General features: G+C 40.7%; 1 protein-coding gene across 1 annotated transcript in view; it reads left to right on the top strand.

Annotated features, from left to right (window-relative positions):
• myo3a (myosin IIIA) overlaps positions 1-12,782 on the top strand; it is a 180,065-nt gene that overhangs the window by 98,227 nt on the left and 69,056 nt on the right. The window contains exons 20-22 of the mRNA XM_052016177.1: positions 2,414-2,576; positions 9,462-9,585; positions 11,333-11,804. Of these exons, the coding sequence (XP_051872137.1) occupies positions 2,414-2,576; positions 9,462-9,585; positions 11,333-11,804 (759 nt within the window). The remainder of the gene's footprint in view (positions 1-2,413; positions 2,577-9,461; positions 9,586-11,332; positions 11,805-12,782) is intronic.

Raw genomic sequence — 12,782 nt, 5'->3', positions numbered from 1 at the left:
TTTTTGCGTAGAATGTGCTGGGGGCAGCCCGCAACATCTCTATACTTGTACTCAAATCCTCTTGTAATAAAGGCCAACATACCATTCAGAGACACAAGAGACTGCAGCTGCTGTAATCTGGAGCAAAAATCTAACTGCTGAAGGAACTCAGTGGGTTGAGCTGCATCTGTGGATGCAAGGGAATAGTTGACTAATGCAGGGTCTTGACCTGAAACATCAACTATCCTTTTGCCTCCACAGCTGCTGGTCAACCCACTGAGTTCCTCCAGTAGTTTATATTTTGCGCAACATAACATATTCCTTCATAACTGCTTGTGGCACATGAATGTTGGCTTTCAGTGACTTACTACCCAATTTCCAATATCACAACTGACATTTGGTGGCCTGTAAATCACTCCTACCAATGTTTTCTGTCCTTTTCTGTTTCTTAGCTTGACCCAAATTGATTCTAATTCTGCATCATAATCTGTCAAAGCAAAATCATTTGTTACCACCATACTATTCTCTTCCCTTACTCTGCCACCTCCTTTTTCTTTCTGCTCATTCTTCCTCAGTATTGAATATGCTTGAACATTCAGCTCCCAGCTTTGGTCATCCTGTAATGTCTTAATGCCAATTAGATCATACCCATTAAATACTACTTGTGCCATTGATTCACCTGCATTTTTGCAAGTGCTGCAAGCATTTAGATATGTCACCTTAAGTTTTGACATTTTAACATTTTTGTTCTATATTGGACCCCTTTTGTTGTTTGCCTTTTGTTTCCACTACCCATTTATTTTGCTTACTGTTTTGTTGACTTCCATTTCCTGCTTTGTTTCTACTTGAATTCCTTTTGTGGTTCCAATCTCCCTGCCAAGCTAGTTTAAAGCCAGGTGAGTTGTGTGATTCTAAGAGTTTGCACATTTCAAAAAGGTCACCCCACACAACCTCATCTTATCATTGATTTGACCTCTCACTCCCCCCTTCTAAATTCCCAGAATCAGTCTCAGTCCCCAATGGCACATTCTCCTTTACAAAAGTGATACAGTGTCCCTTAAGTAGCAAGTGTTATCAAATTTAGCATAACTGAAATGGCTCTGGTGCTCCTTTCAATATGTCTCCTAAAAATCTGGAAATAATGAGGTTTTATCCATATTTTCATAAAATTATTATTATAATTCTTTCATTTAAAGGTTTTTGAAAAGTTATTTTTGAATTGCATTGTAAAGTAGTGATAGCACCAGAGCAAATCTCCTTCAGATGCAAAACTAAAAGCCTAGACTTTGGCCCTAGTTTCGGAAAGTGTACGTACGTACTGGAAGAGCTGAATGGGAAGCAAAAAGAGAGATTGGTAGTGCAAGGCTGATCTGTGTATTGTAATCCTTTATTGTGGAAGCAAGTCATCGAGTAGTTCCAAATGGGAATGCATCATGCTCCTCTTTATTTGCTGTTTGCCTCATCTCTGAGAGTCGACGTCAGTAATCATCAAGATACCATACACAACGTGATTGTGGATGGAGTAGAATAATACAAGAACTTTCAAGTTGGGCAGTGATGGAAAGGAATCAAGATCCAAGAGCAAAATAACCTGACAAATGTAATAAAGCTTATTCTCGGAAACCTGCACTGATACATTTTCCCAGAGGCATGTTATGGTCAAGTCCAGGACTTGTAATTCACTGGCCAACATCAATTTGTTGGTTTCTTGCCTTTACAAAATATATTTGATTACCTCCATAATTAGATAGGTTCATGATAAACCATTTCAATTGTTTTTTAATAGTGGCAGCAAACAATGAAACACATTGGGAGTAATTTTTAACTTCACTAGGCAGTGACCAAGTGGAACAGATTCACCACTTTTATAGAATCCCCTTGATTTTCATTTCATTCAGTTAATTTTAACAAAGAAAATTCTGGTTTTACGATGAGCTGCCAGCCTGCTCCACTGAGACATTGTGCAGATGGTGATGTTAAATTAACTGCTTCTACTGCTGAGAGTTTAAGGGAATTCAGGTAAACCTTTTTTTGGGCAGAGCCTAATTTAATTACTCAAGTGCCAATTAAAGTCCAATGCCACCATTAAATAAAATCTTGATTAAAAGTTTAGCTTAATTATTTAAAAGAGTTCTGACAATGCAGCATATCTTTGTTAGAACTGTTTTGATAAACCATTCCAATGTAATTGGTAATTAGTCTATTATTGTCACATGTACCGAGATAAAATGAAAAAGTTTGTTTTGCATGCCATCCATACAGATAATTTCAAAACATCAGTACATCGAGGTGGTACAAGAGAAAAGCAATGACAGAATGCAGAATATAGTGTTACAGTTGACAAGTATCTTTTCAACAAATGAACATTTTTTAAAAACTTTTTCACTCCTGATATGTTTTGAAACTTAGTCACTGTCTTGTTCTTTGCTCTCAGGTGTTTCTTAAATACTACCATGTGGAACTGCTAAACCTCATGGTAAAAGAACTTCTGGATCGAATAGTTCTGATGCAGGCCTACGTGAAAGGCTGGCTTGGGGCAAAAAGGTACAGAAGATTGCAGGAGAAGAGGCAGCAGAGTGCAATTGCCATTCAGTCTGGTAAATCCTCATCTTTGCCCATGTTACTAACTCTCAGATTACTCAGTCATAAGAGTCATACAGCATGGAAACACCATATCGACCAAGGTTCCCATCTAAATTAGTCCTGTTTGTCCCAATATCCCTCTAAATCTTTCCTATCCATGTACCTGTCCAAGTACCTTTTAAATGCTGTTAACGTACCTGCCTCTCTTGTCTCAGGATCAAGTCAGGAAAGGCTTAAGTCTGAGGAATTGAGGGTTATGGGAACCTGCAGAGAGGAGGAGTTGAGGCCAGCATAGATCATCCATGGTCATATTGAATGGTGCAGCAGGCTTGAGGCACCAAGTTTTTAGTGTTCTTGTATAAACCTTGTTTGGCTATTTGGAACCAGATTTACCATGCCTGTAATCAATTTCCTCAGGTTGATCCAACTCGGTGATTGGTGTATGTTTGAATGAAATTAATTTGTTAGCAAGGAATAGTAATTGTGTTAAAATCACTTTACTGAGCATGGTGCAAGGGCATCTAATGGGAGTTAGTTCCCCCCACCCCATGCATACTGAAAGAGACCCACTTCCTTTGAATATACAGACCTGGGTGCCATTGATGTTGCTCTCATTTTAGCTCGCAGCTTTAATCATGAAGCAATAGAATGGGTCCAGGAAGGTATGTTTAAAGTAATCTTGTGGGGCCTAAAGGAGCCATTGTCACCAACTTCCACCTCTGCTCACCCACCTTCCCTAAATTTGTTGATTAGTAAACTCCTCTCAGAAATTGCCCTGTGGCCCTTGTGCAAACTAGTATTGTGCAACCTGTATAAGTGGTTAGTGCTCACAACTCTTTGGTTCTATGTTTCAAGTAGCACAGGCCTCTCTCCTTCTGTAGTGTGTGGTTAGCCAGCATGTGCCTGTAGTCAAACACTCAAATCTAACACTTGTCATCCTGATTGAGAGCAGAATTAATTTTTGAACTAGCTTTGCTTTCACCATCATGGAAAATGTTCTCTGCTTTGGCACTGTTTCTGATAAGTTTGGTTTGTTTGGGCCCCATATCTAAGGAAAAATGTGCTGAACCTCAAGAGGGTCCAGAGGAGTTTCAGGAAAGTAATTCTGGGAATGAAAGGCTTAACTATGAGGAGGGTTTGATGTTTCTGAGTTTAGAAGGATGAGGGGGGATCTCACTGAAACCTACCAGAGAAGATAAAATAAGATCATTATTAGTCACATGTACATTGAAACACATGCAGTGAAATGCATCTTTTGCATAGAGTGTTCTGGGGGCAGCCCACAAGTGTCGCCACACTTCTGGTGCCAACATAGCATGCCCACAACTTCCTAACCCGTATGCCTTTGGAATGTGGGAGGAAACTGGAGCACCCAGAGGAAACCCACGCAGACCTGGGGAGAACGTACAAACTCCTTACAGACAGTGGCTGGAATTGAACCTGGGTCGCTGGCACTATAAGCGAATTATGCTAACCACTACACTACTGTGCCTACCCTGACGTGGCGAGGATGTTTCCATCAGCACGAGAGCATAGGATTCAAGGGCACAGCCTCAGAATAAAGGGATGTCCCTTTAAAACTGAGATGAGGAGGAATTTCTTCAGCCAGAGGTTGGTGAATTTGTTGCCACAGAGGGCTGTGGAGGCCAGGTCATTGGTTATATTTAAGGCAAAGGTTGAGAGGTTCTTGATTGGTAAGGGGGTTAAGGGTTATGGGGAGAAGGTGGGAGAATGGGATTGAAAATAAAATCAGCCATAATTATGTCATAGCAGACTTGATGGGCCAAATGACCTAATTCTGTTCCTGTATCTTATGGTCTTCTATAAGGTCTAAGACTGTTGGTCTTGGCTTTGGTTCTGCTCTGTGTTGTTGTATCTTCAAACTTCCATTACATGTTCCCTATACAATGTTGCAAAAATCATTGAATCTACAATGAGCTTGCAATATATCATATTCCATAAGTCTTAATTATTTCTTGTAAGCATTGATACATTGAATGGAAAAAGTATGTGCCTGGCTTAAAAATTAGCAAGGCTAGAAAGGAGTTTGGATTTACGATATTCTCTTCAAAAAAAATTAAGAGACAAGTTGATCTATTAGTTTAACTGTCTATGTTTACCATTTTCATGAACTTTAAAAATGTATCTAGAGATAACCTTGTGATATGGTGAACTAATGCACAGGCAATTAGACAAGAGATTTAGGGCTGAGATGAAGAGAGCTTTCTTCCTTCAGAGGGTGGTGAATCCATGTAATTCTCCAGCACAGAATGATGTGGAGGCTAAGCCTCTGAATATGTCTAAAAATACACCTTCTGTGCTGGGTCAAGCCATGAGTAAAATCAGTTTTGACAACCCAATATTTAACATAATCCAGCCCACCCAAAGGCTGCAACCCACACTTTGAAATTCATTGGCATGAAGCAATGGCATGAATGGGTCTTCAGGCAGTACTTTACATTGCACTCCATGCAATTACAGTTATACATTATATTGCTATTCCTTCCTCTTCCCTGAGTGTAAATTGGGGTGCCCCTTACACAACAACATTGTTTGAGTATCTTCACTAGAAGGACTGTAGCAGTTCAAGAAGGCCGCTCACCAGCATCTTCCCAGGTATTTGGGGATCGGCCTTGTCCCTGATGGCCACATCCTCTGAGAGATTTACAAAATTACTATGTTCTCTACAACGTAAATACCAAAATTTATTTGATGCAAGCTATTCTTCTATTTATTAGGCATATATAGAGCACATATTGCTCTTGCTAATGTGCATATTATTTGATCTTTTTTATTCCATCTCCAGGTTTAATAACATATAATTTCATTGTTCTGTCCCCTGAAATATTGCATTTAAATTTAATTCAATCTTTTCAAACAGTTCACTGCACGGTTTGTGTCCCTTTTGAGCACTCTGTTCTTAACATGTTTTACTTAAGATAAATAGCAACTGTGTTGAAAAACTGCTCTTTTGGTTTTCTGATGAAATTGCCATCCCCTCTGTCAGAGAGTTGTAAGAGTCTGATGCTAGATTCTTGCTATGGCTCTATTGGTGACATGATCGCCCATGCATCAGGATATTCTGGGGTCTGGCCTGCACCTCAGAAACTTGAGCCCAAAATCTAGGTGGACACTAAAGTACAATATTGCTCTGTCAGAGTTGCTGACCTTTGGATAAGGCATTTTTAAGTGATATTGGCTCAGTTTCTCTCACTCCATTAACACACCTTGCCCTCCTGGGTATGTACTACCTACCTGCTATTTTCAACATATCATATTATTTTGTATTTTCATCTGCAACTGCCCCAGTAACCCAACTGACTGGAGGCTCTATGTAACTTATTCCCATGGCCACACTCTATCAAATATATCACCTTTGTCCTTTCCATCTGACCCCAGCCTTCTCTGCAACCTAATATTAACTTGTTTCCTCTTTCCCAAGACTGAAACATTTAACCCTGTTTCTCTTTCCACTGATGATGACTGACCTGCTGAGAGTTTCCAGCATTTTTTATTTTTATTTCAGATTTCCAGTAGCTGAAGTTTCTTTGATTCATATTAAAGGTTCGCCTTTCCTCTTCTATGGAAGCAAATATTCCAACATCACTGTTTTCAAGTGGCCAGTGAAGTTGAATCCAGTGAGTGGACCAATAATTCTTCTTCAACCACCATTATCATTTAGAGTCAAAGAGTCAAACAGCATGGAAACAGGCCCTTTGGCCCAACTTGTCCATGCCGACCGTGTTGCCCAGTGAGCTAGTTCCATCTGCCTGCGTTTGGCCCATGGCCCTCTAAACCTCTCCTATCCATGTACTTATCGAGATAGCTTTTAAATGTTGCTATTGTACCTGCCTCAATTATTATTTATGGCAGCTCATTCCAAATACGCACCACCCATTGTGTGAAGAAGCTGCCCATGACGTCCCTTTTAAATCTCTCGCCACTGATCTGAAACCTATGCCCCCTTGTTTTTAGCATGCCCTCCCTGGGAAAAAGATGATGTGCTTCACCCTGTCTATGCTCCTCATGATCTTATATACTTCTGTCAGGTCACCCCTGATTTATCTAGTCGTTTGAAAATTGAAAAACTGAGAATGATGAGAGGAAGATCATCCATTACAATTTCCACCAACTTCAACAAGGTTGCACTACCAGACACGTTTCCCTCCCCTTTCAGCATTTTGAAGGGATCACTCTTTGGTCCACTCTTTTGTCCCAAACAACCAATCCCCATCTCACAGAAGGTGTAACACCTGTCCTCTCACCTCTTCCTTCTAACCTTTCCAGATGAAGCAGTGATTCACACGCACTTCATCCAATCTAGTGCACTGCATTCGGTGTTCACAAGGTGGCCTCCACTACACTGGACAAACCAAATGCAAATTGGATGATCTCCTGCGGGGCACCTGCCTTCAGCTCACAGGTATGATCCCAAGCTTCTGATTGCCTGCCACTTTAATTCACCATCCCTTTCGTTCTCTAATCTTTCTACCTGTGACCTCCTGTGCAGTTATAATGAGGCCCAATGCAAGCTTGAAGAACAACACCTCATCTTCCATCTGAGCACGTTGCAGCCTTCCAGACCCAATATTGAATTCTCCACTTTAGGTAACTCACTCTTTCTTTTTATCTGTATCAGAACTGACTATTCAGGCTCTCGTCATTTTTGATCAGTTTTTCTATTCCTTCTTGTAAAACCTTTCCTGCTAGGCATGTCTCACGACCTTGCTACTAACACACATAACACAGACAAAGAAACATAACGTCCTTCTAACTGCTACTTCAACCTGTACATCAGAATCAGAATCGAATCAGGTTTATTATCACTGACATACGTAGTGAAATTTGTTGTTTTGCAGCAGCAGTACAGTGCAGGACATAAAATTACTATGAGTTACAAAAGTAAATAAATAGTGCAAAAGAGGAATAATGAGGTAGTGTTCATGGACCATTCAGAAATCTGATGGCGGAGGGGAAGAAGCCGTTCCTGAAAGGTTGAGTGTGGGTCTTAAGGCTCCTGTACCTCCTCCCTGATGATAGTAGGAGGGCATGTCCCGGGTGGTGAGAGTCCTTAGTGATGAACGACACCTTCTTGAGGCACCACCTCTTGAAGATGTCTCGATGGTGGGGAGGGTTGTGCCCGTGATGAAGCTGGCTATGACCCTCTGCAGCCTCATTCAATCCTGTGCATTGGAGCCTCCATACCAGGTGGTGATGCAATCAGTCAGAATGCTCTCCACCGTATATCTGTAGAAATTTGCAAGAGTCTTTGATGACATACCAGATCTCCTCAAACTCCTAGTGAAGTAGAGCCACTGTCGTGTCTTCCTCATGATTGCATCAATGCGTTGGGCCCAAGATAGATCCTCTGAGATATTGATGCATTTGGTTAATGCACTTGGTCTCACCCTATCAGAGATGTTCCTTTTGTTCTACCCATCCCTCTCCCACCTTCTCTGCTTCTGAAAACTAACTTGTTTTCTCTCTTTCAAAGCTCTGACAAAGAGTCCCAGACCTTACATGTAAACTGTTTCTCTTACCATAGATGCTGCCTACCTCAACATTTTCTGTTTCAATTTAGTCACTTTTCAAATTGCACATTTGTGGGACCCCTTTTAAAAACATGACTGTACTTCAGAAGTACTTCATTGGCTGTCGAGTGCTTTAGCATGCCCTAAGATATCATATAGTTGAAGCTCTGTACAAAATGTGTAGTTGATAAATTCCATTGTGATGGAATATACAAAGCTATCCTGATACAGGAGTCACACTTTCAGAGGTTACAGGATAACCAGCATGGCAAAAAAGGAAAATGAAGTATTAGAAAACATCAGGATTTGCTTTTTAAGATTGGAGGCTAAGGGTTTCTGCCAGTGCCAAGGAAGGGGAAGTTTACTCAGTAGAGCTGTAAATGATGTGGCAAACAAAGAGGAAAAGTAAGAAATATACAGCAGGTCAGTCACTGTGTGTGGAACTAACAGGCAAGTGAATACTTCAAGTATATACCCTTCAAGACAGAAAGAAAAAACAAGTTCTAAAATACTTGATCGATTATTTTTCAGCAAGATAAACCTATAATTCAGAACGACACATTAAAAATCACATTTTTGCCATTTACTCTAGTGCAAAGTTCAAGGTACTTTAATGTGTATACAAACAGCCAAAGATTAATTCATCATATTAACAATAACATACCTGAAAAAGAAAAGTCTAACATGTTGCTTTTCTCTCAGCATATAGAGGGCACAAAGTGAGGAAGGACATTACAGGTGAGAAACAGAAACTAGAGGAAACAATAATTAGACTTCAGGCTGGTGGGTACTTTTGCACAACATTGTAACATTTCTGATGCACTTATAATCAGTTATTGGGCCAGAAATTGTTCACAACCAAAAAAATGAGTTGCTGGAGGATCTCAGCTGGTCAGGCTGTATCTGTGGATGGAAATGGACAGTTGATGTTTCAGGTCGAGACCCTTCACTCTCAGATCCAGATGAAGGATAGGCATTGAAGTGCCTGGTTTCAAACAGTGGTTGTAAATCTTCAATTCCTGTTTATTTCAGAGGTGCTGATTCAGTCTTCCAAGCTCAGTCTTCCAATCAGTCGCGCTCTGACCAATTTTTAAGTACTCATTTGAACCATTAGTTGAAGAATAGGCAACTTAGCCTTCTGTCCCACACACGTCTCTGCCTTACTTTTACTGCACCAGACAGCATGGGAGTCCTGAGCTTTCTTCCTCTGGCTGAGGGTAAATGTCAGCAGCTCTGCAAGGAACATTTGGGATTTCACAGCAAGATCTGGTCAAATACCTTTTAGAATGCACATAAAGTATCAAAAATGCAAACAAGGAAGAGAGACTTTGATTTTGTATTCTGAATATTTACCATTTATTTGAACAGCTGCGAGAGGATATCTGAGCCGAAAAGTATACAAAGAGATGCTAGAAGAACAGAACAATGCCGCAGTTAAGATCCAGGCCCACTACAGAGGCTACAAGGACAGAAAGGTTTTGAATAAGCCAATGTAAGTTGTGTAATTAAATAGAAAACAAATGAAACATAGGTTCTTAGGACCAGAATTTGAAATTGTTCAGTAGTATAGAATTGCTTTGCATCTTCCTACATTTCTCTGGATTTCTTATTATTATGGGTGTTGATATGTAAAATGATCTACTGTGTCTGTTGAAGTTTATTGTACAAAATCAGTGCCTACCCTGGAGTGTTTTAGAATCTTGAGTGTACTAAGGAGGGTAACAGTGACATCTGAAACCAAAGGGTGAATCTTGGAACATAGATCTTCCTGGCAGCCCAATCCAGGCACCACCACTCTCTGTATAAAAAAAGCTTGCCCTGCACATCGCCTTTAAACTTTCCTCCTCTCACCTTAAATGCATGACCTCTAGTACTTGACATTTCTAAGTTATGAATCTGAAATGATGTGTTGATGGGATCCTGAGATTACTTGCACAAGGTGTGGTGATCTTGGCACCTTTCTGAACTCTCTCATTGGACATCCCCTGCTCCTTGTCTGGATATTCCAAGAGTGGGTACAGATTGTCAGGAAGGAAGGAGAACCAGGCTGAACCCCACCACTTTACAGGAAGGGAGATATAGGTAACCTAATCATGCATTGTCATCATGTTTCATCATTTCACCACGCCTGGTTTCAAACACTGGATGTAAGTTCTGTTTATTTCAGAGGTGCTGATTCAGTCTTCCAAGCTCTGTCTTCCAATCACTGGTACACTGACCAGTCTTTAAGTACTCTTTTGAACCATTAGTTGGAGTAATTTATGCAGCTCGGTTACACTTCACACCAACTCCCCGTGGCTTTCTTGTTTCTTTGCCTGTTTTTCTGGACATTCCCCTCTCCTGTCTGGACCTTCCATAACAATCACCTTTGAGTCAACCAAATCAGGACTGAGGATAGAAGGAAAGGGTAAATCCTCTAACATCAGGGCAGAATAGGGCAGAATAGGACAGTATCCTTTTTTATGTTTGTTGGCTCCTCTGTTTCAGTTAATTTTTGTTTCCTTTTTTAAAAGCTCTTTTTGATCTTGTATTCATTTATACTTAGAATTATAGAATCATACAGCACAGAAAACAGGCCCTTCGGCCCAACTCATCCATTCCGACCAAGTTGCCTAATTGAGCTAGTTCGATTTGCCTTTAAGATCTGACACTCTTGATGATGGGAACCATCAGGTTCTGTTTCAGCATGTGACTCTACGTGCAAAATGCATCCACACTGCTTTTAACATACCTTTGCCCAATTTCATGATTTTTTTAAGAGGAATAAAATTGGGCATAAGTGATATACATGGCAGAGAAACAAAGGACTGCAGATGCTGGAATCTAGATGAAAAACACTGTGATGTTGGAGGAACTCAGCAGGCCAGGCAGCATCTATGGCAAAAAGCAGGCAGTCAACGTTTTGGGTCAGGAACCTTCTTCAGGACTGAAGATAGTAAGCACGGTAGTGTAGCGGTTAGTGTAACACTTTACAGTGCCAGCGACCCGGGTTCAATACCAGCTGCTGTCTGTAAGGAGTTTGTACCTTCTCCCAGTGTCTGCGTGGGTTTCCTCCGGGTGCTCCGGTTTCCTCCCACATTCCAAAGACATACAGGTTAGGAAGTTGTGGGCATGCTATGTTGGTGCCGGAAGCGTGGCGACACTTGCGGGCTGCCCCCAGAACACTACGCAAAAGATTCATTCCACTGTGTGTTTTGATGTACATGTGACTAATAAAGATATCTTATCTTATCTTAAAGCCAGAAAAGGGTGCTGTCAGGTCAGGCTGCAAATGCAACCAATGCGGAGGATGATGAGGACAAAGCTGCAAAAGTTATTCAGAGCAACTATCGTGGGCACCGAGAGAGAAAACACCTGGAGCGTGAGGGAAAGCTTCCTGATCGAGGAAAAAATATTGGAAATTCTGCACAGCAAAGTCAAGAAAAAGTACAAGCTATGAACAGAGAGGGGAATGGACTACAAGGGAACAAGGTGCCAGGTAAAACCACTGAAAGAGGAAAAGCTATCAACGAACCACATCAGCCACAAAAGGAAATTCTTGCCAGTGAAGAGTCAGAAAAGGGGTCCACTGTACAGCCAGGCACTGCCAAAGGGGATAAAGAGCAAGCAGCGGTGAAAATTCAAAGTAATTACAGAGGCTTTAAGGAAAGAAAACAAATTCAAGAATGTACTGAAAGGGAAGGAGAAATGTTTGCAAACTTTTCAAAGGAGGTAAGTGATATCAAGCATTTTGCTCTTTCTCCTAAATGGGACATTGACTTTTGAAATTTAGATCAGCCACTGGAAGTGATGGCAGACTACTCTCTAAGATGCAAAGAACTTATGCTTTGTAAAGAACATTGGGATTGACATCAAACAAGAATACCCTAAACCTCTTTATCTGAACTCATCATGTCATAAACAATTGCTTGTCACCCTCAAAATAGTAAATAGCAGCAATTTAACTATAAAAGTGGATGTAAGAATAACTATAGATAGGGGTCATTGAAAAAATGAACAGAGACAATTCTATGATGTCACAATCATTTGGCTTGATTATAAATCAATGGCTGTGATCAATGTGAGAGGCTGATAAAATTTAGTGAGATGTACTTAGGATTGGTCTCTGTGATAGTTAGAAAATAGTATCATTAGATCATCAATCCACACAAAGCTAACATGCCTACATAGAGAAACATTTATTAACTTATATGGACTCATCTTTTTGAGCTGGTGCAAGTGAATAGGTTGCTTCATTTGCCTCTAGGAGGTTAATATTTACCTCTTGAGAAATTCAGAGTGATGAAATTCCATTTGTACAAAAATCCTGCCTGGTTTCTTCTTGGTTTCCTCTAAAAGAAAAAAATGAAACAAATGCTAGATATTATCAGAACAAACTCACCCATATGTTACTAATTGCCATATACTCAGCAGCTTGTGAAATATGACTTTGCATTAACTTAATTGCCACTATCTGTACTACTTTTCTAAACCAGCACTGTAGCGTAGAGGTTAGCTCGACGCTATTACAGTGCCAGCGATCGGGGTTCGATTCCCGTTGCTGTCTGTAAGGAGTTTGTACGTTCTCCCGTGTCTGCGTGGGTTTCCTCCGGGTGCTCCGGTTTCCTCCCACATTCCAAAGACGTACGGGTAGGTTAATTTGGGTTTAAAATGGGCGGCACGGACTCGTTGGGCCGGAAGGGCCTGTTA

Source organism: Pristis pectinata, chromosome 5 (genome assembly GCF_009764475.1).
Source record: "Pristis pectinata isolate sPriPec2 chromosome 5, sPriPec2.1.pri, whole genome shotgun sequence".
NCBI classification, from domain to species: domain Eukaryota; kingdom Metazoa; phylum Chordata; class Chondrichthyes; order Rhinopristiformes; family Pristidae; genus Pristis; species Pristis pectinata.
The sequence above is the reverse complement of the archived record's forward strand: the minus strand, read 5'-3'. Positions and strand labels throughout refer to the sequence as shown.